Genomic DNA, 25,163 nt, shown 5'->3' with positions numbered 1-25,163 from the left:
ACAGCAGGACATCCTCAGATTAGGCAAGGCTGCCCTCTTGTGTCTCTTGGGGGTTGCTGGGGGTAGAAACCTGACTAGGGTAAGGAGGTGCAGGTCCCTGAGGGAAGGAGTCGGGGCAGGAGAGGCCGCTCTGCTTCGTTCTTCAGCCGCTACCCCCAGAGCTGCGCTTCCAAGTTCCTGGGCCGGCCCCTGCCCGTTAACCAGCTTCTCTTTCTCCAACCGCAGCACCTACGTCCCGGTCCCTGCCAAGATCAGAGTGAAACAGGATAAGGTGAGTGGAGGCCCAGGCCCCTGTTCTGAGTTCAGTCCTCCTTGTCTAAGGCTCTGCCCTATAGCACAGCATTGAGTTTCAAGACAGCCCCGAGATCCCCAGGCCGCTGGAGGGGAACATCTCCCACTCAGCAACCTGCCTGGGGGAAGAAGTCAGCCACTGGGAGAGATCCTCAAAGTGGGGTCCCCGGGCCAGCAGCATCACCTGCAAGCTTGTCACAGAGGCAAATCCTAAGGCCCGTCTCGAACCTGCTGAACCCGTCTTGAATCTCAAACCCTGGCTGCCCCAGGTTCTGGTCTTTAACAAGTTCTCCGGGACGCCCTATGCATGCCGCGGTTTGTGAATCACTCTCAAAGCCAGGGCCTCACCTCCTGCCTCTCCGAATCTTTCCATGTCTGCATCTTCCCCAGCAGGCTCCTGGTGTGGGGTTGGCCAAGAGATAAGCAAACGGCAGAAGAAGGAGGGAAGTGAGGTGCCCATCACACTGGCCCTTCGCGTATACTATCAAACTTAGGCTCAGAGAGGTCAGGAAACTTCCCGGAGACACACAGCTAGTTCTGAATAAGCCTAGAATTGAAGACGCCCTGTGCCTCCAGCATCTTGCCCTTTGCCTTGGATTGTGCTGCCTCAGGGCAGGAGCCACTTATGGGTCTCTGTAGGGTGGGGCTGGTGGAAGGCACAGCCTCCTAGAGATGGTAGGAGGCCGCACTGAGAGGTGAATGGTGCACCAGAGATCCGAGTAATCCATGCTTGCAGCCTATTCCTAGGCAGTGGAGTTTGGCTTTCTGGACGTGCACGCCCTCTCCTGCCTGACAAGTCCCTTTCACTGTCCTCAAGGCAGGCTTTGGGTAGTGGAACCAAGGCCAGGCCTGATACCGGCCCCCTCCCAGCTCAGCCACTGCTGGCTGTGTGACACTGAGCAAGTCACTTAGCCTCTCTGATCCTCGGTTCCCTTATCTTTAGTATGCAGAGAGGGAAACCTGGGACATGGGGTCATTTGAAGGACTGGCAATGATTCCAGCCATTACCAGGTGGCTTGGCATGTGTGTCTTCACTCATTGACAGTGTCCGCTCGCACTGCGCGCTGTTCTCTGGTGCCCCATCCTCCTGAGCAGCCTCCCATCCTGCTACCTGGCCTCCTTGGATTTTTCTACGTGTCAGCTCAGCGATCATCCTCACATGGTCCTGTAGGGCCCTCCCCTGTGTCATTGCTCTCCATAGCACCTATCAGCTCAGCATCTCTGTCTCTTAGTGTGTGGATGAGTGTCCGTCTTTCCCATAAGCGCGGAAGGCCGTGAGTGCCAGGGTATCCATCAGGCTCACAGCGGTGTCTCCGTGGCCAAGACAGCGTGTGCATCTGATGGGTGCTCATGTCCTCTGCTGCCGGAACTCACTGAGGCCGTGTCTTCCCCTCCCCACAGATCCTGATCTACCACCCGGCCTTCATCAAGTATGTCTTCGACAACTGGCTGCAAGGCCACGGGCGGTACCCGTCCACCGGCATCCTCTCGGTCATCTTCTCAATGCACGTCTGCGATGAGGTATGCCACCCTTCCCCTGCCCGCCAGTCTGCTGAGAGGACAGAGCTCACCAGCCTGTGTTCCCAGGAAAGGCCAGGGAGAGGGAGGGCAGGTAGACCTAGCCCGCCTCTTCCGGAAGATCGGGTTCCCTGTCTCTGTGACAGGGCTTGCAATGTGTGTCTCCCAGGTGTTTTAGGGAGTCACGGTGCTCTATGGGAAAGTTCTCAGGAGCAAGAGTTCTGGCATGTCACGTGTGAGTGCTCACCACCACGGTGGTAGAAGCTCAGATCTGGCAGCAGAGTCAGGATACAGGAGTTGATCCTCATGGTGACAGTTGTCTAAGGCTGTGGTTCTCAATCCCACTTGCTCCTTAGAATCATCTGTGGGTCTAAGTTCCAGCCCCCGGCCACACCCTGGCCCAGTTTTACCAGAAGTAACGGGAGCCAGGCACCCAGGGGTTCCAGTCTCTACCAAGGTTGAAACCAGTGATCTCAAGAAGCACGCATTTCCCCTTCGCCGTCCACCACGCTGTGTTCGGGTTTCCACTGATGCTGTGACAGGCTCGCTGCCACCCCAGGGAGAGGAGCAGGAGGGCAGGTCACACAGCCCCCACTTCCTCCGTGACCCTGGGTTCAGGCAGGGCCCTCCTGTGTCCCTTCGTGTCTCATTCAGCCCAGCCCCAGCCCCACCCTGCCTGGTGCCTGGTGGAAATCCCAGGAAAGGGTCAGAGGCATTGTAAGGCAGGTTCCCAGTCTCAGCCCGCCCTGGTGTTCCCAGGTAAAAACGTGGGTGCCCCTATAATCTCCCCACACTGCCAGCCAGCTGGTCCCAGACCTTTACTTGGGGTTCTGCTCAGAGCCCTTTCTTTCATCGCTCTCACCTGTTTGGCACTCATGTCCCTGCCCTGGTGTGAACCTGTGTCCATGTTGCATTTCCTGAGAAAGCCACATGTGACATGGAGCTGTCCCCTGCCCCCTCTCTGTTCCCACCCCTCCAGTCTGTCCTCCACGCTGCAGCCCAGGTAGCATGTCCTCTCCCAAGAACCCTCCATGCGGCTCCTTCTGGTCATTTTGTACTCATTTTCCAAGACCTGACCCAAATGCCACCTCCTCTGAAGAGCTTCCTCTGATCTCTCAGGGGGCCCCTCCCTCCTCTGTGCTGTGGGAGCTCTGAATTTAGCTCCAGTTCCAACAAGGACCGCTCAGTCAGTGACTCCCTTAGGTTACAAGCTTCAAGGCTGCTTACCCCAGCAGCGGCCCAGCTGGCATCTGATGAGGTCTGCCTGAGCTTCAATACAGCCAGGAGGGTGCTAGGCTCAGAATAAATCCACAGTGTTTGTCATGGGTGTGAGGGCGCCTGGACCATGTGAGTGTTGGCCTCAGAGAAGAAAGGGATCAGCCCTGCCTTCTGCCTCATTTCAATCGTGATTCTTGGACCCAATTTGCAGATGAGGAGAGTGATGCTCAAACAAGTGATTTCACATGCCCAGGACACCATGGAGTGGCAGAGCTGGGATTTGGGGCCATTTGTTGGCTCCAAAGCCCTGCCTTCCTTCCACTCTCCCCCATTCTATTCCCTCCTTCCCTCCACAGCTCCTCAATCCTGGGAGAACAGGGTGCACTTGCTGCAGAGGTGAGACCCAGGCCCCTGAGGCCACCCACATGCCGTAATCCCTCAGGGCACCTTCTGACATTGGACTTGAGTTTTACTTAACTCGCATTTGCTTCACCAAGCCTCTGACAGTTGCAAGAATCTAGAGAAGGGTTAATGACGGGTTAATCTGAGTCCTTGGAAATGCCGTTTGTGGTCCTGTGGGATTCCAGAAACGCAGGCAGGCTTCCTTTCTCAGAGGTGCCACCAGCAGCCCTGCTGTCTGGTTCTCACCTGTGCTCTGCCCCCACAGGTGGACTTGTACGGCTTCGGGGCAGACAGCAAAGGGAACTGGCACCATTACTGGGAGAACAACCCGTCCGCGGGCGCTTTTCGCAAGACGGGGGTGCATGATGCAGACTTCGAGTCTAACGTGACGGCCACCTTGGCCTCCATCAATAAAATCCGGATCTTCAAGGGGAGATGACCCAGCGAAGGGTTGAGGATGGACACACCGTCACGCCTCTGTGTTTCCAGCCCAGCACCTTGCCAGAGCCGTTCCACCCCAGAGCTTGGAGGGCCAGCCTCAGCTATGTGCCCCGGCACCACCTGCAGCCTCTTGCACCCAGCCATTGGCAGCATCTACTCAGCAAGGTCACTGAGCTCTACCAACATGGCAGAGCACGTCTCAGAACCTGTCTTGGGCGGGGACAACGTCCCCCCCACTGCTGCCCCAGAGCTGGGGAAACGCTGGGAAAGGTTCAGCCTCCACACACTAAATCTCTTTGGCTCCTGGGGCGGGCTTGGGGAACACATGTGGAAGACATCCACATTCTAAGAGACAGGGTGGTTTTCCAAGGACGGTGGGCAGAGAGACTTGAGTGGCAATTACCTCCGGCACAGAGACATGCCGGGTGGTGTTGGCGCTAGGGGCGAGATGCTGCCCTTCTTTGCACGAAGCCTGGCCTCTTGCTTGGCATGATAACCCTGTCATCTTCTTCCCAAAGCTCATTTATGAGCCACCAGATGCTCCTACCCCAAAGATTTTCACAGAAACTTGAGGCCAGGTGCCATGGCTCACACCTGTAATCCCAGCATTTTGGGACGCCAAGGTGGGAGGATTGCTTGAGTCCAGGAGTTCAAGACCAGCCTGGGCAACATCGTGAGGCTTCTGTCTCTACAAAAATAAAAGATTAAAAAAAAATTAGCCAGGCATGGTGGCACACACTTGCAGCCCCAGCTACTAGGGAGGCTGAGGAGGGAGGATCTCTTGTGCGTAGGAGTTCGAGGCTGCAATAAGCTGTGATCACACCATGGCACTCCAGCCTGGGCAACAAAGTGAGACCCTGTCTCTGAAAAACAAAAGAAAGAAAAAATAACAACTTGGTGCCGTGTTTCTGACTCCTACAGATGCCTCTTCTTACGCAGATATTCCTCTGAGTAGTCAGTCTCGTGGTTCTAATCGTGGCGAGAGCGAATCTGACCACTTCCATGTGCCTTTGTATTTGGGGAAGAAACACACGCATTGGCTGAAGTGAGGCAAAAGCTCCCCCTTGGGAAAAGGGACCTGCACCGGCGGCCCCACTTGCTCTGTGGCTGGGATCATCTCTTCTGGTTTCAGGTGTCAGCACCTGAATTGGAACAGAGCTCTGAGGATATCAGCGCCACCCACGAGCGCGTCAGAATGGAATGTACATTTTCATTCTCAGACTGTGCAGTACGGTGCCCGGAACCTCCAGGGCCACACAGGAGACCTCCAGCAGCATTTTCCCCGAGGGCCTGAGCTCAGGGTCAAGTCCCTGCTGGCCATCTTGGGGCTGTCACTGGGGTCTGGGCCAGGGACATCCCAGGAATTGTGACTGGCACATACCTCATCTTCTCATTCCCCAGCTACTCTCTTTTCCTCGTTAGCCTTCCTGATTATTTATTGATTTTTTTTTTAATTCAACTGACATTGTTTGCACCCTGGCTCTACTGGTGGTGCCGGTGTTTTAGTGAAGGTTGCCTCACCCAGTGGCTGGGAAATGGGGGAGCTAAGGGAGTTTTGTAGGAGTCCTCAGACTTGGGATATGGGGGCATCTAGGGTTTGGATGGTTTGTGGAATGTCCGCAGCATCCTCGCGTTCTAACCCAACCTTCCTTCTTCCTTGTAGTGGACTTGGATTCGTTCTCAGGCTCGGAGTCTCCAAAACTCCGCGAAACCTTATTGCTGCTGGGTGGAGAGTGGAGAGCGACAGGCGTGCAGGGACAGGGATGGTTGGCTCCAGTTACTAATGTTTAGGCAGAAACACCACTTTTCTTGCTGAAAATATCTCTGAAAAGGCTGCTGCTGCTTTGAGGGGGTATGACTTTTTCCTGGTGGTATGAAGGAGGCGGGGGGCCTGTGCTCCCAGGCTCGGGGGAGCCCCCTCTGCACACTGGGAGGGAGGAGCTTGAGGGTATCAGTCGTGGGTCACAGGTGGCTTCAGGCCATTCACAAGAGTCCCTGGAAGTTGCATGCCAAGTTTGTTTTTTTTCCCTGAATCTCTTCATATGAGCATTTTTCTGGAGAGAGGTTCCATAGCTTTTATTGGGTTCTCAAAGTTTCAGAATGTGGAGCGTGTTAGACAAACAAAAAACCTGTTTCAGCTTTAAAATCCTCCAAACTTTAAGACTACTTTTTTTTTTTCTGAGAAAGGCTGGTAAGTCGCTGAGTCATCATTCAGAACATGCATCCTCGAAGGGCAGAGCTCACGGCCATATATGACGTGAAGAACTCAGCAAACGTTTGTTGAGTGGCCGAGTAACCCCAGGGACGGACTCCAGATAATCAGACACTGATACAGAGAGCAATGCTGTCTCCTGAGCTCTTGCAGAAAAACTCTGAAAACAAGTAAAAGGAAACCAAAGGCTGAGTCTATATAGGGATGACAGGCTCAGGCTGAGCAATTGAATTCTCTGGGTTTTGCCGTGTAAGAACAGTTTCCTCAAAATGAAGATGTGTGTGTGTCTGAGCCAGGCGCTGCCTGGGTCAGTCATCTGGCCTTCATCTGTTCTCCCTCCCTCCCTCTAGGATGGTCAAGCTGTGAGATCTCTTCCAGCCTCCAAACCTAGCTCTCCCATTTTACTGATGAGAAAAGCAAGGCCACATTGCAGCCGGGTGTGGGGTGGAGAGTGACAGGCACAGAGGACAGTAATTGTTGACTCTAGTTACTGATGTTTAATCAGAAAAAAACAGTTTTACTGTTGAGCACATTTGCGAAAAGTCTGCTGCTGTACTGGGAGGTGTGGCCTTTTCCTGGTGGAGTGTGAAAGAGGAAGTGATGGGCAGTCGTGAACTGTCTGGGACAGATAGCACAAGTCCGAGTTTGAGCAAAAACAGGGTGTTCCTGGCGCTATGTTTAAATTGTCTGGAGGTGGGCTTTCCCCGTGAGTCTCCGTTCAGCATCTCAAAAAAGTGTAACCAGAATGGGGTGCCTCAGTCTCCCGTGCTAGCTTAGCACTGAGCTCTGTCCGCAGGCTGCCAGGGCAGCCTCCAGTGCAGGAGAACGCATTTCCCTTTCCCATAGCCCAGCAGACAACTCTTATGTTTCATTGGCTTAACAATGGGCACTTAATGGAATAAAAGCAAGTTGTTGCGGCCAGATTTAAATGCACCAGTTTGGCTTAAACCAGCTGGAACTCATACCTGGGGTGCAGGCGGCTGGGAATTAGACAAGAGTGTATGTCAGACAAAGGGCACCACGAATGCTGTCAGCAGGAGAACCAGGAGAACTCGTATTGGGCAGGCGGCGGCAGGAGGCTCCCTCGGCCCCTGAATCCCAGCTTATGGCTCTTTCTACTCCAGGCAGAGTTCCTTGGAGACCAGCCCTGAGCTCAGGCAGGGAGCAGGGGGGTCCCTGAGCTCAGGCAGGGAGCAGGGTGGTCCCTGAGCTCAGGCAGGGAGCAGGGGGAGTCCCTGAGCTCAGGCAGGGAGCAGGGGGAGTCCCTGCCTGCAGCACCCAGACTGAACCTGAAGCTACAAAGATGGGCTGATGAGCCAGCCCATGGGGGCTCCCCAGTGAGTCAGGGCTCTGATTTGCTATAACTGGAGCTACATGCACCTCCACTCCCCTCAGCCACTTTTTAGGGGAGAAAGGAGGGCAGGTTTGTATAGGCCTTGCAGGGATCCTGGGCTGGAAGAAAGTTCATAAATGGATGAATCCCTTTTAAAACTGTGGCTTTTCCAAGCATCATTCAGCAAAGCATTTGGCTAGGCTTAGAGAGGAAAGCCAGGGATGAGGAAATAGAACGTAAAATAGGAAAAAGAAAAGAAGAAGGTGGAAAGGGCAGTTAAGATCTGAGTGATCCTTTAGGGAAAGGGCTGGTTGAGAGACTTAGATGGAATCCCATTCTCTGCTGTGGCCAGAAGGCAGTGCTAGAGTCTGGTCCCACCTGGATATGACTCTGGTCTCTTGGCAAAGGTGGACTCAAACCACAGAGAACATTTAGAACGGGGATGTTTGCTTTTAAGTAGTCTGAAAACAAGTGAAAGGGAAACCAAAAGAACTCACTCGCCCTCACCCGGCTAGGATCAAAAAGACTTTGTGCAGGGAAGCCCAAGCTCCAAGGGGCCACGGTCCAGCTAAAGATGACGGGACACCAGCCACGCGCCACCAGGAACCAGCACCTGTCCTCACCCCTAGGAAGAACCCCAGGGGTATCATTATATCCATCGTGGACATCTGGTTTGCAGCAAATGTGGCTCCATGCCACCAGGATCATCCTGCCCTGTGGACTGGGCTAGCCAGTTTGAGATGGAGTCCACGTCCCTCTTTGTCGTAACAACACCAGCTCCTCCCCTGGGTTGCTGCCTGACACCTGTGCAAAGAAAAGGAGGAAGACTTCAAAGAAAAGGCGGAGACAGACAAGGCAGCATCTCACAGCTTGTCAGTATCAGGGCATTACCGACTTTGTTTTCTCACCAAAAGAGCACTGAATTTCCTAGGGCCTGTGAGCCGCCTTTACACCTCCTGTTCTCCCTCCCAGCCCCTCAGGTGACCCCATCACCCAGCCTCATCACTCAGCTCTTCCTAGTACAAAACTGCCATAGGTTGCACGTCCTGAGCTGTGGGACGTCAGCTTTAACCCCAGCCCCTGTCAGCGCCTCCCCCTCCAGCCCCCTGCCCCTTAGGGTGATCATGGGTTCCTCCCCTTCCTCCTGCACAGTCACTTCCCTTCACTGAATTCCCCTCAAAGCCAAAGTTTCTTGAGCACTTTTTCTTCTGTGCAGTCTTGTGTGTGTGGCTGTTGGTGTTTTAAAAGTTGCTTTTTATTCCCCCCACTGCCCTGCCTCTCTCCCTGTCGTTGCGAAGCTGAGCACTGGTTGGGATGCATTTGAATGACGTTAGCAAGACCCTGCTTTCCTCAACCCCCGCTCTGTTTTATTTATTGTTGAATATTTCCAACGATCCAAATCAAAGAGAATAAAAGGAAGAGCTATTTTATTGTTTGGGTGTGTTTGCTGTTTTTCTACAAGGGTCATGCATTTGCGCTGCCTTCAGCACTCCAGCTCAGAGGGCCTCCTAGGTTGGTGTCGCCACTACTGAATGCCCAGAATTCAGCAGACGGAGCAGAGTCCTAGTGTCGGTCTTGGAGAGGCCTCTTCTCAAGCCCAGGAGTGCCGTTCCCTGCTGCGTGACGGGCCTAAGGTCTCTGAACCTCAGCTGCCTGCCTCATGCGTCAAATGGGCATGACAACACTGACCGTCGGAGGGATGTGACATTAAAAACAAAAGCTCACACCTGTAATCACAGCACTTTGGGAGGCCAAGGCAGGTGAATCACAGAGTCAGGAGATAGAGACCATCTGGCTAACGCAGTGAAAGTCCGTCTCTACTAAAAATACAAAAATTAGCTGGGCGGGGTGGCAGCGCCTGTAGTCCCAGCTACTCAGGAGGCTGAGGCTGGAGAATTGCCAGAATCCAGGAGGTGGATGTTGCAGTGAGCCGAAATCTCGCCACTGCACTCCAGCCTGGGCGACAGAGCGGGACTCCGTATAAAAAAATAGTAAAAATAAAAAAGCATCTCAAAAGGCCCAGCAGACATGCACCAGCTGCTTGAAAGTTTGCTGAGTGAATTCGCCCTGGCCAGGGCCTGATGTGGGCAGGGCTAGTGTCTGTCTTCCCCCAACAGAGGAAACAGACCTCTGTTCCCTCTGTGTTCCTGACAAAGACGGGCATACCCAGAAATGGACATGAGTCTGGTCCGAAGTTGACACTAATCTCCTTTTAAAAAAATACATGCAGAAACCCAATGTTGGGAACCTGTAATATAAAATCAGTATAAACAGTAACCAGGCCTCCCGGTTTGTATGACACAGGGCATCTCCCTGGGCATGATCTTCAACTCTGGGAACAGCCCGGCGGGCTGGTGCATGGCTGAGGGAGAGGTGGGTTCACAGCAAGGCACCTCTCTCCAGTCCGGGGCCTCCTGTCTGCCCTGCTGCCTGCCCATTACTCTGTGCTTAGCAAAGACGTTTCCTGAGTTATTTGAGACGCTGGCTATGGGGACCTTCTGAGGCAGCCCCCAGAGAAAGGATGGGGCAGACATTCACACAGGCGCTCTGAAGCCAGGCCGCCCGGGATCCCACCTATTAGCTGTGTGAGTCTGAGCAAGTGACTTCACCTCTCTGGCCTCCTGATTGATAAAGTTGGGATGATGTTATGCCTACATCTAAATACACGTAGAGGATTAAATGAGTTAATACACCCAAAAGGCTCACAACAACGTTAATTATTAGTACATCAGACACGGGAGTGGAGAAAAAGCTGTCTGCAAGACTGAAACGAACCACAAGGCTCTACTGGGGATCCCGATCTGCTCCCCCCCCCCACCCCCCGCCCCCCCCCCCCCCCTCCCCCCCTCCCCCCTCCCCCCATCCCCCATGCCGCTGTCCTGCTCCAGCCCCTGCCGCGGGCCTTCATGCTGCCCTGTATCTTCCCCACGTTGTTTCCTCAACTGTAGAGTTTCCTTTCCTCCTTGCCCCATCACTTCTCTGTCCTCTCCCTACAGGGCCCTGCCGTCATCTAACACGCTCGCGCACCCCTCCATTCCATTGGAGACACAGCCTCCCCCAAATTCGCTCCTGGTTGGCCTCACATTACACCTGCAATGTGGACCAGCAGCCACGAGGTGGCGCTGTGGTGCAGCCGGCCCCGCCGCCCACTTTTCAGGGCAGCGCTGCAGGGTTCCAGTGCCTGGCCGCTCATCACACCCTGGTCTCAGGCCAGAGCCATGGCCAGGGAAGTAAATCGTCAGGAGAACTTGACTCCAATCCTACTGCTATAGACCGAATGGTACCACTCCCCCCCCCCCCCCCCCCCCCCCCCCCCCCGCCGCCCATGCATATGTTGAAGCCCTAAGACCCTGCTGGGATGGTATTTGGAAATGGGGCCTTTGGGAGGTCATTAGGGTGTGAGGAAGTGATGGGGGTTCCTATGATCAGGTTATAAGGGATCCCAGAGACTTCTTTACCATGTGAGGCTGCAGTGAAAGGCAGCCATCTGCAGCCAGGAGGAGGGGCCTCCTGAGAGCCCAGCCATGCTGGCTCCCTGATCCCAGACTTCCAGCCACCAGAACTGTGAGAAGATACATTTCTGTTTAAGTCACTGATCTACGGTGTTTTTTAATGGTAGCCCAAGCTGACTCATGCGCCCACACTAACACTGCCACCATGTCACAGAGTGGGGGACCTCAGGCAGGCAAGGAACTTGGCCTCTTGAGTTTCCTCCCTCAAAATATAGAAGTGATAGTAATACCTGCCCTGCGAGGCTGCTGTGGGGTAGACTAATGACCCATGTCCGCCAAGCAGGGGACATACATGAGCGGGCCACACATGGTGGTCAAGGAGTGAGCTGGGTGCAGGGAGCCATCTTCTCCCTCTCCCCAACTACCTATGACCCCATAGAGGTGTCCCCCTAAACCCCCCAAGGACGTCAGGTCCATCTTCTTCTGGTTCCCTTGGACCTGCACATCCTGCAGGTGGAAAAGACTCAGCTAACTGGTCAGACCCTGGGTCCTCAGCGCAGCCACTGCTTAGCTCAGCACTGAAAAGCAGAGGCTTCCTGTCTTCTGGGCCCCCATGTGACTGCATGTGGCTCATTTTCCAGGCCAATGGGGCTGCCGCAAAGAGGAGGTTGTGTCTGGGTATAGAAAGTCAGTGCAAGTGGATGAGATAAGGAAGAGGGACATTTTGCTGCAATTCTGAGCCATGCTCCAATTCAGCTTCCCTCAGAACACAGTTAGCTGCAAGTGGTTCCTGAATCAACCCCCTAGTTAGCTCAGAGCCCATGCTGAGGGTGATGGGATTGAGGCCCTAAGACCATAGCCACTTGGAGACAGATCTGGGCCTTGTCAGGCTATAGATCACAAAGCCCTGGGTCTATATGGGGCCTGCAGGGGGTTGAATGAGATGGTCCAAGGAGCAGCACGCAGAAGCAGAGGTTAGAAGCAGCAGCCCGGGGGCCACAGGTCTCTGGCTTCCTGGTGCCTCTGAGGCTGCAGCAAGGTCGCTTCAAGGAGACTGAGGCCTCGATCTGGTAACGCCTGTCCCCAAAGTTGGTGAAGTGGCACCATGCATGTCCTGGGTGACAGCAGGCTCTCTTTGGGATGGAGGTGGAAACTAGGCTGGAATGGTTTAAGAGTTACAAAACCGGCCAGGCGCGGTGGCTCAAGCCTGTAATCCCAGCACTGTGGGAGGCCGAGGCGGGTGGATCACAAGGTCAAGAGATCGAGACCATCCTGGTCAACATGGTGAAACCCCGTCTCTACTAAAACTACAAAAAATAAGCTGGGCGTGGTGGCGCGTGCCTGTAATCCCAGCTACTCAGGAGGCTGAGGCAGGAGAATTGCCTGAACCCAGGAGGCGGAGGTTGCGGTGAGTCGAGATCGCGCCATTGCACTCCAGCCTGGGTAACAAGAGCCAAACTCCATCTCAAAAAAAAAAGAAAGAGTTACAAAACCCCATGTATATGGAGCAAGTAGGGCACTCCAGGGGTGTGCCTGCAGAGGGAGGGGAAGGGCCATGCAGGGCGGCCACAGGGCTAAAGGAGAAGGGCACATATTTGAGGAAGCATGCTTTGTCTAGCAGCAGAGACTGCCAAGGACTTCAATGCTGTCCAGAAGGAGCCAGTGGAGAGAGGAAGACGCAGAAGACAGAAGGAGGGGTGTGGAGCAGGGCCCCACCCACCTCCAGCACAAGAGGAGAGTGAGGGGCCTGGGTGGGGACCCAGGCAGGGGCAGACAGCTTTAGTGGCATGAAGCTGAGGCCATTGCCATCTGATAGCTTCACTTTCCCCTAGAGCTGGGAAGATAAAACGCTGAGCTGAGGCAGAGGCAGGAGGAGAGAACAATTGAGGAATCTTTTTTTCCCATGGGCTGTGGGCCTTCGGAGCAAATGACTGTGAGGACAGGCAGCTGGAGGCTGGGGTGGAGGGCTGGGTTCAAGTTAGAGAGGCCCCATCTGTGCAGTCAGGCGCCTTTGCTGAGCAGCTGCCTGGGTGCAGGGATGGAGGTGGGCTGCTGGCCTCCACGTGGGGGTGGAAGCTGGGTGGAAGAGGAAAGGCAGGAGAAGATTCCTGCAGGTGTCAAGACACAGGGTCTTCCCAGGAACCACCTGGGGGCTGAGAGGCTGGGTGGCCTGGACATGAGGAGTGCAAACAGCCATTTCAAGATGGCACAGTTCCCGGGGATGGAGGGGCCCAGGGAGAGACGGTGCAAGACATCCAGGGTCTCGGAGGATAGGGGCTGCACATGAGCTCCACGGGGACACAAGAGTTATGAAAGACAAGGGCATAGGTTGGGAAGAAACACCCTCACCGATCTGCACAGTCCACCATGAGTGAGGGAATGAGGCAGAAGATGGGTGGTGGAGACAGGAAATTCAGAGCAGCGTGGGGCAGAGAAGGGTCCTAAACACCCACGTAGGCCACAGAAGATGCAGCCCTCACCCCAACACTGCTGTGGGAGCCGAATAAGGGAGTTGTGGGCCCCGGGAGCCCCCAGGTTCATTGTGCTGGTCGGGGAAGAGCCTGCCCCTTTGCAGGCATGGGGGCTCCCCGGGGTGCCATGGTGCTGAGCACCTCCTGGCATACGGGGGCCCCTAGGCAACTATCAGAAATTGCTCTTCTGAGCCCTCGGGAGGGTGTCTCCGTAGAGCCAATTGCCATGGAAAGTGGGATGTCCTGGGGGCTTCTTCACATCCACAGATATCCAGACCCAGCTTCCAGTGGGTACCTAAGCTTTCTGAGAACTCTCTCCCGCTAGGTTTTGTAAGTTTGGGATGGGCTTTCCTGAAACTATGTCCAAAATAGGGAACAATCATTTGCATAGATTTGCAGGCGGCTGGAAGTTTCTTCCCTTTGTCAGCTACCCAAGGGGAGGGTATGACTGGGTCGTGGACACCCACAGCCCCCCGCAGCCAAAGACCAGGGTCCACAGACAGAACCTCTCTGCAAAGCAGGAACGGGGAAGATAAATCACCCCGTGATTCCAGGGTTGCCTGCCTCACAGGATTGTGCTAAGCGAATGTGCTTTATGTGTGTGTATATTTCAACTGGCAAGTACACGCTGAGGCCCCCGGGGGCTGGAGATGCAGAGATGGGCAAGACAAGGTCTCTGTCACCAGAGGGTAAGAGTTAATAGGGAGACGGGCAGGCAGCCAGACAGAGGCAACACCCATGAAAAAAGGAGCTTGTTAATAATGATCGTGGTTGGTTCCCGTTTACATGCTGGCAACGCGGGCTGAGTGTTTTACCTACATTAAGCTCATTTAATCCTGCAACAATCCTGCCAAGAGGCATTGGTCTCTCAAGAGGGGAATTTAAAGAGGAAACTGAGCCGCACTCAAGGAGGTTAAGTGACTCGCCAGGGAGTTAGGGATGTAGCCAGAACTTAAATGGCAAGGGCTGGGTTCCTGAGTCCTGGGTAAAGATGACAAGCGCGCCATACTCCCAAGGGGTGTGGGGACAGGGGACGGTGTCGTCCCAGAGCAAAGCACTTTCGAGCTGAGTGCCCATGGCTGGCTCATGGCCATGAGCTGGCCCAGCCCAACGGCCAGAAGGTTTATTCATTCAGACCTTGGCCAAGAGTGCCTGGTGATGGTGGCCACCAGAGGGCGCAACGGACCCACCTTCCAGCACGTTCTCTCAACACAGGGTTTGGCTGGGACCCAGACACCAGCTGCAAATCTCAAGGCAAAAGCCACACACCCACGTGTAAGGCCAGAACCGAAAAGAACTTGATCTTACATAGAACAAGGACAACACCTTCCAGATGAGGAGATTGTATCTCTGTCATCCAGCTAAGAAAACAAATTAAGAGAAGTCTGTGTCCATTTGGAAAATGTCAAAGGCCCAAGCAAGGGTGAGTGTCTGACCAGCGTCCCAAGGCTTCCCAGGGCCACACAGCGCCACCGGCCCCTGCCTGCCCAGACCTGCAGACCTTGGTGCTTCGACTTGACCTCAGTCTCCCACCCGTTCTCGACTCTCCTGTGATTTCTCAGCTGTGTGACCAGTGGGGAAATCCTGATCTATTTGAAACTTAGTTTCTTAATCTATAAAATGGGTATAAAGTGACAGGGCATATATTAAGCATAGACGGCAGGCAGCCTTTTCTGAGTCCTTTCTGTGTGCCAGGCATTTCACACGCTTTTTCTTGTCAAATTCTCACGACAGCCCTCATGAATGACACGGTGGTGGTGTGCTCGTGGAAGATCTGAGCCACAGAAACTGTTAGTCATTCTCCTGTAGCCACACAGTTCACGACTGATCGACCAGCATTGAAAACCAGGTCTGACTGTGTCTCTGTCAGGACAGAAGAGGCTGCAGCTACGATACGGATAAACCCCCAAATCCCAACAACCTGAAATGGAACAACAACGTTTCTTTATTGCTGGCTCAAAGTCTGATGGACATTGCAGTCTCCTACGTGAGCCCTGCCTGTGGCGGCTCAGGCTGCCCAGCTGTTTTCATCTTGGAGCATTGCCAGGTTCAGCTTCAGCACATGCCCTTCAAGGTCACGCACAAAGGGAGGAGGAGATCACGATGGCTTGTTGTATCCTAACTCTCCAATGGAGTCAATACCCATCGCTTTCATTCAAGGTCTGGAGCCAGAACCAGCTACATTGTCCAGTCAACGCTGCAAACAAACCGGGAGGTTCCGGGAGCCTCTGGAACCCTGGAGGGCACTCACCAGCTCCTCTGATGCTTTTCCTCCATAGCACAGGCCTGGCCTGGGAGCCGGCTGGTGAGAGGTTCCTGCTGCTTCCCTTGTCAGTACTGAGCGGACACAGGTGGAGGACTCCATTCTATAGGCTCGGTGGGATGGACAGATCCGGCAGACCCCCGGCAGGGACTCCAGGGGACTGGAGCACTGGGATCAAGGCTGTTCACCCCAGTCTCAATCCCTGCCTCCTGCCATCTGAAAGGTTGGTGTGCTGGGGAAGAGCTGGGTGTGCTCTTGGTGGCCGCTGACTCCTTCTGCAAAAGGTTGTTCCCACTGCAGACGCTCCGGGATGGCCAAGCTGCTGTCTCCTGGGGGAGTGAGCTCTGTCCTCAGAGCTGCACAGGCAAAGGCTGGAGAGCTGCTTTTTGGAGATGCTATACAGCAATATGGGCATCAGGGAAGACACAATGGAAAGAGAGCAGGTTCTGCTAATTAATCCAGGCCATTTGTCGTCTTGCGGAGAGGTGGCTGCTTCCCTACTCTGGCTTCTGGTACCTCCGTTTCCTAATCTGTACATTAGAGGGCTTGGAAGAAATCAATCAGTCTTACATTTTTTTGCCTAATTGCTCACTTCTCAGCATAGTTACAAAGAAGTTCACTGAGGGTAGAAACGTTGTTCATTTTCCCCTTCTGAATGTCCAGCACCTAACACAACGCCAGGTACATAGTAGGTGTGCAAATTAAAATCCTGTTGATTGACTAGCAGGCCTTTTGGAGTTTTTTCTATCTACATAGAATGAAAGCTGACATATGCTGAGTATTTCACATGTTCCAGCCCATTCTTGGTGTTTGCACGAGGTCACACATCTGCTTCTCACTTGACCCTGGGGACGGGGAGTATCCCTGACATGAATGTTTTACAGAAGAGAAAATTAGTGCTCTGAGAGGTGGACCACCTCGCCCAGGGCGCATGGCTGAGCAGCCATCACCCTGCATGTGAATCTGGCAGTCAGGCTCAAAGCCTGCATTCCAAACCGCACCCTTGCAGCGTCCCTGAAACAGCCATTGCACGCGCCCTCAAGACACCTGATGCTGCGTTAGCCCAGCAGATATCGAGCTCCTGCAGAAAATGTGCCCGAAGTGCTGTGAGCCCTGGCTAATGACCATTCACACTCCATCCGCCTCAAGGTTGTAGGGAGGGGGACTTTTAGCTTTGCTCCAGAGGCACCTCAGAGGTGGCCCCAGTCAGCTGGTTCATCACCAAGGAGCCAGCCCTGTCCAGGGAATACCAGGGGATGCCAGAAGCTTATTTTGGCCAAGAGCACTGAGCAGCCCTAGGCGGAAGAGTGTTGCAGGTAACAGTGTGAGTGCTCATGCAGGTCAGAGAAGACAGTGTGGTCACACCAAGCTGGGTGCTGAGGATACAATAGGAGTTTACCAAAAAGAGAAAATGAGGGGAATGGCCAGGGGCCCTCCAATGACTTCCAGGACATGCCTCTGTTCTCGTTTGCCTTTTTCTTATCTGATTCCTTCTCAGGCACTTTGCAGGTCCCCAGCCACAACACTGCACTCCCCAAGACTCCATCCTTCAACCCATAGTCACACCACACTCCTCCTGGCCGTGGGTGCCACAGCTCCCCACTTTCCTCTCTTTCCTTACTTGGGTCCCCACATTTGTAATCTTCTGAATAGCGTCCCTTAAATGTCTGAAAGCCCTCAGCAGCCACAGGCCCATGCCACCATCCTCGTTTTCCCTGCTCCCTTGCCCTTGCTCCATGGGTCTCTGTTACGGGAACACTGGCCTCCCAGTATGCCAGGCAGAGGCCAGCTCACTATCCTGGGTGCTGCCCTCTCTCTCATCCTCCATGGCTGTCCCATCACCAAACTCTATCTGTTCTCCTTCTGTAATCTCTATTGCTCAAACCCAGTCTTTTACCCAACCCCCTTCCCTCAGCTCTAGTTTAGGTTCTTATCGTCCAATGAGAAGATATCAAGAACCTACTAACTACAGAGTCCCTTTTCTGCTACTTATCTTACTATGTTCCAATCCATTCTCTACACGGTGTACAGATGAATCTATCTAAAAACCAAATCTGATTGTATCTGTCAGCTACTTGCCATGGTAATGCTGCATAACAAACAGACTAGTCACCCGAGAAGGCTCTGCTCCAGGGGTTAGCTCACTTGCACTTACCTTCGCCTGCATGGGCATCCACATCTTGTCTACTCATCACTCTTGGCCCAGAACATCCACAGAAGTCAGCAGCACAAGAAGACAAGTCCCACTGCTAAAACACATTTCAACCTTTGTGTTACATCCTCTAAAATCAGATGAGCTGAAGAAAATCACATGATGAGACAGATGAAAGATAACCACCACTTCTCTGACATTCCTCCCATCGAGAGTGTTCCTTCAGATTCCCTTGAATCTGCACAAGCTCCTTCAACTAATACAAAATGGCAGAGAAGCTTATGTCAGTTATGGGTTCGGGCCTTAAGAGTCTGGAAGCTTCTACCTTCTGTTTCTGGGGACACTTACTCTTGAGACCTGGCCATGACAGTGCAAGGAAACTCCAGCAGCCCCACGGAGAGGGCCTTATCGACAGGAATCAAGGCCAATACCAACTCACCAACCACGCGGGGTGTCACGTTGGAAGAGTATTCTCCAGTCCCTGTTGAGCCGCTGTGACTGCGATCATGTGGAACAGAGATGAATCACGCCCACCAAGACCTATCCTAATGGCAAATTTGTGAGCTGGGGGAATTAATGTTTTGTTTGGTTTGGCTTGTTCTTTTTTTGAGCTCCTAAGGTTTGGAGTAGTTTGTTACATAGCAATGGATATCTAGAAAAGATAGCTAAGCCCAATGTCAGCGATGAGGAAAGACCCTCTTTGCACTAGGAAGCCAGGGCAAGGGTAAAGCCGTACCTCATTACAAGGGAGCAAAACACTGGGGCCCCTCATTTAACTTACTGCGTGACTGTGTGGTTCATATGCCAAAACTTTTACTGGCTTCTCCATCAAGATAAAGACCAAGACTTGCATACTCCTGGTGGGAATGTGAATTAGGACAGCCGTTATTGAAAAGAGTAAGACAGTTTCTCAAGAAATCAAAAACAGAACTACCATATGATCCAGCAATACCATGACTGCATATATATCCAAAAGCAATGAATATATTGCAGGATCTCACAGAGATATCTGCACTTCCATATCTATTTCAGCACTATTCACAGAAGCCAAGATATGGAATCAATCGAAGTGTCCATTGATGGGTGAACATGCAGAGAAAATGTGGTACATATTCAAAATGGAGTACCAGTCAGCCTTTAAAAAGAAGGCACTCGTGTAACTTGTGACAATATGGGTAAACCCTAGAGGGTATTACGGTAAGTGAAATAAGCCAGGCACAGAAAAACAGACACCAAGTGATCTCACTCGTATGCAGAATCTAAAAAAGTTGAATTCATAGAAGCAGAGAGTAGAATGGTTGTCAGAAACTAGGGGTGAAGTTGAATAGAGGCGTTGGTCAAAAGATACAAAACTGTAGTTGAATAGAAGAAATGAGTTTACAAGATCTATTGTACAATATGCTGACGATAGTTAATCACATTGTATTGTATTGTTGAAAATTGCTAAGAGAATTTATTTTTTCTTACCAGAAAAGGTTTTCTCACCACACACAAAAAGATATGAGGTAATGCATATGTTAATTATACATTATATATGTTAATATGTGTTTATATTTAAGTACAATAAAATTATATACATATATTTATGTAGAAATATAATAAAAGTATATAAATATACACATATTTTTGTCAAATACAAAAACATGTTTAAAACACGATAAGGGATTTCTTCTCAAAGCACTTCATTCATTCAACAAATATTTTTTGAGCGTATACTAGGCTCTATATTAGGGTTGGTGATACGGCAATGACAAAACAGACAAAAATTCTGCCCTCTTGAAGCTTACATTTCAGTGGAATTCATCTGTCTTTGGTATACGTATTAAAGGACAGGCTTTGCAGATCACTGGTTCGTCCTGGTATCTTTTCTTAGACTTCATATTCTTAGCTACAAAACAAGGAAACTTACACAAGGGGTATTTAAAGGGTTCATTACAAGCAATGTGTATATGCTTAGTAGGTATGCAAGAATTTGCTTATCTTGATAGACATCACTTTCTTGGCTAATACTGAGGAAATAGTAAAAACCAAACTCCAAAGAGAGCCAGGAGTTGGTCCCAGCCAATCTTCTTCCTCAACACCTTCCACAGGGCTCATCAGCAATGTGACAGTCCCTGAGAGCTCACGTTGCACTTCACCTCTAAGACTGTGTCTGCTATCAGCATTTCCTAAAGTGCTCTTCTTATTTTCCTTGGCTTGGCCAGCCTTATGATCTGAGATTCGATGCCATTTCCTCCAGGAAGCCTTCCCTGATTTCCCCATAGGAGCACAGAGGCCTTCTAAAGGCTCCCAAGCTTCCTCATCACATGGTTAGAGTCATCTCTGTACTCATTCATCTCTAACCTTAGCCTGGGGTCCCTGAAGACCAGAACCCAGTTTGTATTTGGCACGATGTTCTCAGAGCCTGGCACGTGCCTGGACCAGAAGGGTTACTCGAGCCACAGGAGCTGTAAATATCCAGTGAACACCTGCTCCACCAAGCACTGAGCTGGGGGCTTCTAGGAACCACCTCTATCTCCACGGCAACTAAGAACACTGCTTGCCTCATCCTACAATGAGGCCGTGATGGAGCAAGACTACAGGCACTAGGCGTTCAGCATTGCACATGGAGAAGGATGTGTGCCGAGATGTTCCCAGAGCCTCCCCATCTCAGTCCAGCCAGACTCCATCGTTGCTCAGTTGCTTACGCCACAGGAACTCACCTTGAGTCCACTTTCTCTCACCAACCCCCAGCCTTCAGTCCATCCCTATGATCTGTGAGATCATCCTCCACAAGATGCTGTTTGGTCCTCTCCCAGGGTTCCAGCCCATTGCAGTCTCCTGTCTTATCTGTCGTGTGCCAGCGCGTGAGGTTCTCAGTACCTTGCCTAAGTGCATAGTAGGCTCTCTGCGGGTATCTGTTCCTTCCCTTCAGTGATGGAAATAGGAACACCATGGAACTCAGAGGGTTGTTGTGAGGATGACGCAAAGAACGGATGCAAATCCGGTGCTTGGTCCATGGCGAGCACTGAATGTGGTGTTGTCAGAGGTGGCCGTGGCAGCAGTGATATTATTCATGAGATGACAGATGAAAAGAACAAGACTCAGAAGGCTCAATAGCTGCCCAAGCTCACACAGCCAGTGTGTGGCAGGGCTCTGAGCAGGGCCAAGTCTGCAGGATCTCAAAGCCCAGGTGTCTTCCAGTGGCATAGGGGAACTCCAGCACACTCAGAGGACGGAGGTATAGCTGGCATCTTCTCCTTCTTTCTGAAGCCCACATGTGACCGGACTTGGCAATCCAGGATAGTGGGATGCCACAGAGGTTGCCAAGCATTTCATTCCCCCAACAGAAGAGGCAGAGGAGGAAATGGGCCACGTGCTTCCTGAGCTGGGCCTGGTGGAGGCAGCAGCATTCGGGTGATCTCAACTCTGGCCTGTGTGAATGGACTGCATGGACAAGAGCCCATTGGCTTGAGGACAGTGGACGGGAGGCTGGAGAACTGTCAGCTAAGAAGGGGCCTGTCTCCTGCAACCAGCAACCCTCTCCCTGCGCATGAGTGCCTCAATCTTGGCTGCAGCATCTGGGGTAAATGACAGTTGGTTTGACCCTTACCTGAGGATTCAGATGCCCCTCAAGATTCTGGGGATAGTGACCACATCTATTCATTCCTCCTGAGTTCACTGGTCTCAGCACTGTGTCAGCTGTTGGAGGGTGTTACTGCCCTGATAAAACCCTTGCATTCTCCCAGTGGAGATGGCCAAACCCGCCACCAGAAGACAGCGTGACAAGTGACCAAATAGAACCCAGCGCCTGAGCTTCCCTAGGGAAGTCATGGAGGACTTCTAGGAGAAAGAGTCCATTTGGCTGAGATATGAAGGATAAGTGTTAGCCAAGCAAGGAAGAGGGAGGGGGGTGTGCCAGGCAGAGGGAAGAGCCACGTGAAGTCCTAGCGTGTGAGAGAGTAGGGCGGGCACAGTTACAAGGCAGATGATATCATTCCAGTGACCTTCAGGACAAGGGAAGCAGTGGCAAGAAATGGGAGCAGGGGTGCAGGATTCGGGTCTTCTTGGGTCTTGTAGGAAAAATGGGCTTGATCCCAAGAAAACTGGGGGCCACCCAAGGGTGTGGAGTGAGGCCGACAGGGAAATCTTAAGAGCCATCACTGAGAAAAACCTTAGAGTGGTAGTTGAACGTGTATTTAAATAACTCACACATTTAAAAAGTGTAGTGGCATTCTTGCTCTCAGCTGAGCCACACCCCACGAGGAGCAGCTAACCCAACATGGGCTCCGGCAGTGAAATATCTGTCCTGAGACCACCCAGAGACTTGGGACTAGGGACCCCAGGTGCAGCGTCCAACCTCCACCCCATGCTCCAGTCCGACTCATATTGGGATTAAGGGGGGGGCCATGTGTCTCCCCAGATGGCCTGGAGATCCCACAAAACCGGGACCACCTGGATCCCCAGAGGTGAGGGGAGAGCCTGGTTCAGGCACATAGCATGTGTGAGGAATTGAACTGGTTTGGACTGAATCAATTTATAATAGAAAGGCCTGGCTGGGCGTCGTCACTCATGCCTGTAATCCCAGCACTTTGGGAGGCCAAGGTGGGTGGATCATTTGAGGTCAGGAGTTTGAGACCAGCCTGGCTAACATGATGAAACCCTGTCTCTACTGAAAGTACAAAAATGAGCTGTGCATGGTGGTGCATGCCTGTAATCCCAGCTACTCGGGAGCTGAGGCAGGAGAATCACTTGAACCCAGGAGGCGGAGATTGCGCTGAGCCAAGATTGAGCCACTGCACTCCAGTCTGGGTGACAGAGTGCGACCCTGTCACAAAAAAAAAAAAAAAAGGAAGAAAAACAAAAGTAAAAATAAAGAAAAAGAAGAGAAACGAAAAACCCAATTTCAAGTTCAGGTGTTAGCTGCACCCTTAGGTTCAATGCCCCCAGGTGGGAAGTAGGCACCCGATTGCTCCAAGGGTGGTCAGCTCTATTGTTCAAAGGAGGGCCAGTCTGTGATGTGTCACTGCTAGCCACCTGGGTGTCCCCAAAGAGTCCAAAATCTCCCAAAGTTCCAGCTGGAATCTCTTACTGAAATATAAGGCCATTCCACTTTCTCTGTGAAAAAAGAAAGAGAGAGAAAGAGAAAGAAACAAACAGAGAGAGAAAGAGAAAGGGAGAGAAGGAGAGAACAGAGAAGAGGAGAGAAGAGAAGGGAAGTGGAGGGGAGGAAAAAGATGGAGCGAGGGAGAGATAAGAACCCAGTAGATGGTTCCTTCTTCCCCCTCCTCATATACGCAGGTATACTTTACCCTAGTTGCAATCATAGAGGCTGATCCATTTTTTGGATATATTTATTGGCTTCTTATTCTGTAACCATTACTCTCCACACTGAAACATTTCCCAATCCCCACTTTAACAGTAGTGAGCAGCTCTATCAAGGAGATACACCTGATTCAGAATCCACTGCGCACTACACGTGGGAACGCAGAGGGAAGCCCTTGGTCCTGGCAGTCAGGGAGTGGGACGGTTGGTGGGTGCTTAGTGGGCAAAGGCTATAATTAAATGAACAAGCCTGACAGGAAGGGGTTGGGGTGCCTCAGGGACTCAGAAGTCACCTCTCGCTGCTAGAGGAAGCTCAGGCTGAGGGAAGAAGACTGTCCAGGCAGGCCAAAAAACACATGCGAAGCCCTTCTGCTCCTTCGTTTCCTCATCTTTAAAGTGAAAATGACTGATCTCCAGAATAAATTATAAAATGCATGTAAATGTTTTGGGAGGCTGAAGCAGGAGGATCACTTGAGCCCAGGAGGCTGAGGCTGCAGTGAGCCATGATCACGCCATTGCACTCCAGCCTGGATGACAAAGTGAGACGATGAGGAAGGAAGGGAGGAAGGGCGGGCGGGCAAGGCAGGGCATGTAAAGCTCTTAGCACATTAATAAATAAATAATGAACAGTATGTAAGGCAATACGAAAGCTACTACGACATGCTGTTTTTAAATTATTTCCAACTAGTATTATAAATAATTTTTTTTAAAAGGCAACCTACAGAATGGTAGAAAATATTTACAAATCATAAATTTAATAAGGGTCGATATCCTGAATACAAAGAGAACTCTTGTAACTCAACCACAAAAAGCCAATTCAAATGGACAAAGTGTGTGAATAGATATTTCACCAGAAAAGATATATAAATGGATGATAAGCAGTTGAAATGGTGTTCAACATTATTAGTCATTAGGAAAATACAAATCAAAACCACACTGAGGTAACACTTCACACCCACTAGAATAGCTATGATGAAAAAGGTGAACACTAACAAGTGTTGGTGAGGATGTGGAGAAACTGGAGTCTTTGTGCATTGCCAGTGGTAATGACATGAAAAGTCACACGTCATATGATTCCATTTAGATAAAATATCCATTATTTGTAAATCCATAAGAGAAAAAGCTGACTGTTGGTTGCTAGGGTTGGGGGAGGGAGGGGTATGGTGGGTGGGGGAGAAAGAGGAGTGACTGGTTAATGGGGACAGGCTTATGTTTGGGGTTGATGAAAATATTTTGCAGCTAGATAGAAGTAGTAATTACACATTGTAAATTTACTAAATACCACCAGACATTTGCTTTCAAATGGCTAAGGGTATATTATACACATTTTACCTCAATTTAAAAAACAACTAAATATAATAAATGAATATTTACATTTATTATATTAAATATGAATCATATAAGATTCAAATTATAGTATGAATATAACTATTATATTAAAATTTCATGTATTTTCTGATTTAATGATGAGCCCTATGAGGCAGGCAGAGTATGTGTTAATAATCCCTTTTCATGGATGTCAGAACCAAGGCCCAGGGTGGTTGAAAGACATGCTCAGAATCTCACGGGGCACTAGCAACAGCGGAAAGCTTAGGTAAATCCAGCCTCCTTACTGCTTTTGGGGAGAATGTAGGGGCCAAGCATCTCCATTGCTGGGCCCCAGGGCCAGAGGATGGGGAGATAGGAGCCTGCTGCTGGCTAAGTCTCAGGTCAGCTGTCCAGTCCTCTGCTTGATGGGTGGGGATTCTTCTAGAAGCCCAGATTAGGGGGTACAGGTTACACATTCTCAGCAGCAGAGGAAAATAGCGAGGGAGAGTCAGAACAGGAACAGTGAAAGAGAAAAGCTGAGCCATTCCGTTGTCCATTGGTGAAGGTTTCATCTGAATTTCTAAGGAAATCAGAGTCCATAGAATTGTTCCACAAATAGAGCTTTGATTGTATTACACGTCCTGGAAATCAGGCTTCCTGTTACATAAACGTGGCTTCCTTTGCTCACTGAACTTTCCGAAGTAAGGTGGAAAATGCAGGGTGCACCGCCACTCAGGGCCATGATTGCGTAGACAGTGGGAGTCTCGTTGCCCTGGCGCACGTAGGCACAGTGAGGGT

At 51.5% G+C, this 25,163-nt stretch overlaps 1 protein-coding gene across 9 annotated transcripts in view; it reads left to right on the top strand.

Moving 5' to 3' along the window:
- The window catches only part of ST3GAL1 (ST3 beta-galactoside alpha-2,3-sialyltransferase 1), a 105,596-nt gene extending 97,936 nt beyond the window's left edge, over positions 1-7,660 (top strand). For 7 of the 9 annotated variants that reach the window (XM_032254107.1, XM_032254126.1, XM_032254116.1 and 4 more), the window contains 3 exons: positions 226-271; positions 1,693-1,812; positions 3,695-7,660. In XM_032254107.1, the coding sequence (XP_032109998.1) occupies positions 226-271; positions 1,693-1,812; positions 3,695-3,868 (340 nt within the window). In that variant the 3' untranslated portion in view covers positions 3,869-7,660. The remainder of the gene's footprint in view (positions 1-225; positions 272-1,692; positions 1,813-3,694) is intronic. The other 2 variants (XR_004261566.1, XM_032254153.1) reach the window with 2 other exon arrangements.
- The last annotated feature ends 17,503 nt before the right edge of the window (positions 7,661-25,163 follow it).

The sequence above is a fragment of the Sapajus apella genome, unplaced genomic scaffold (assembly GCF_009761245.1).
Source record: "Sapajus apella isolate SASKATOON/1434 unplaced genomic scaffold, GSC_monkey_1.0 scaffold3, whole genome shotgun sequence".
NCBI classification, from domain to species: domain Eukaryota; kingdom Metazoa; phylum Chordata; class Mammalia; order Primates; family Cebidae; genus Sapajus; species Sapajus apella.
This window is presented reverse-complemented; position numbering and strand designations above follow the sequence as displayed.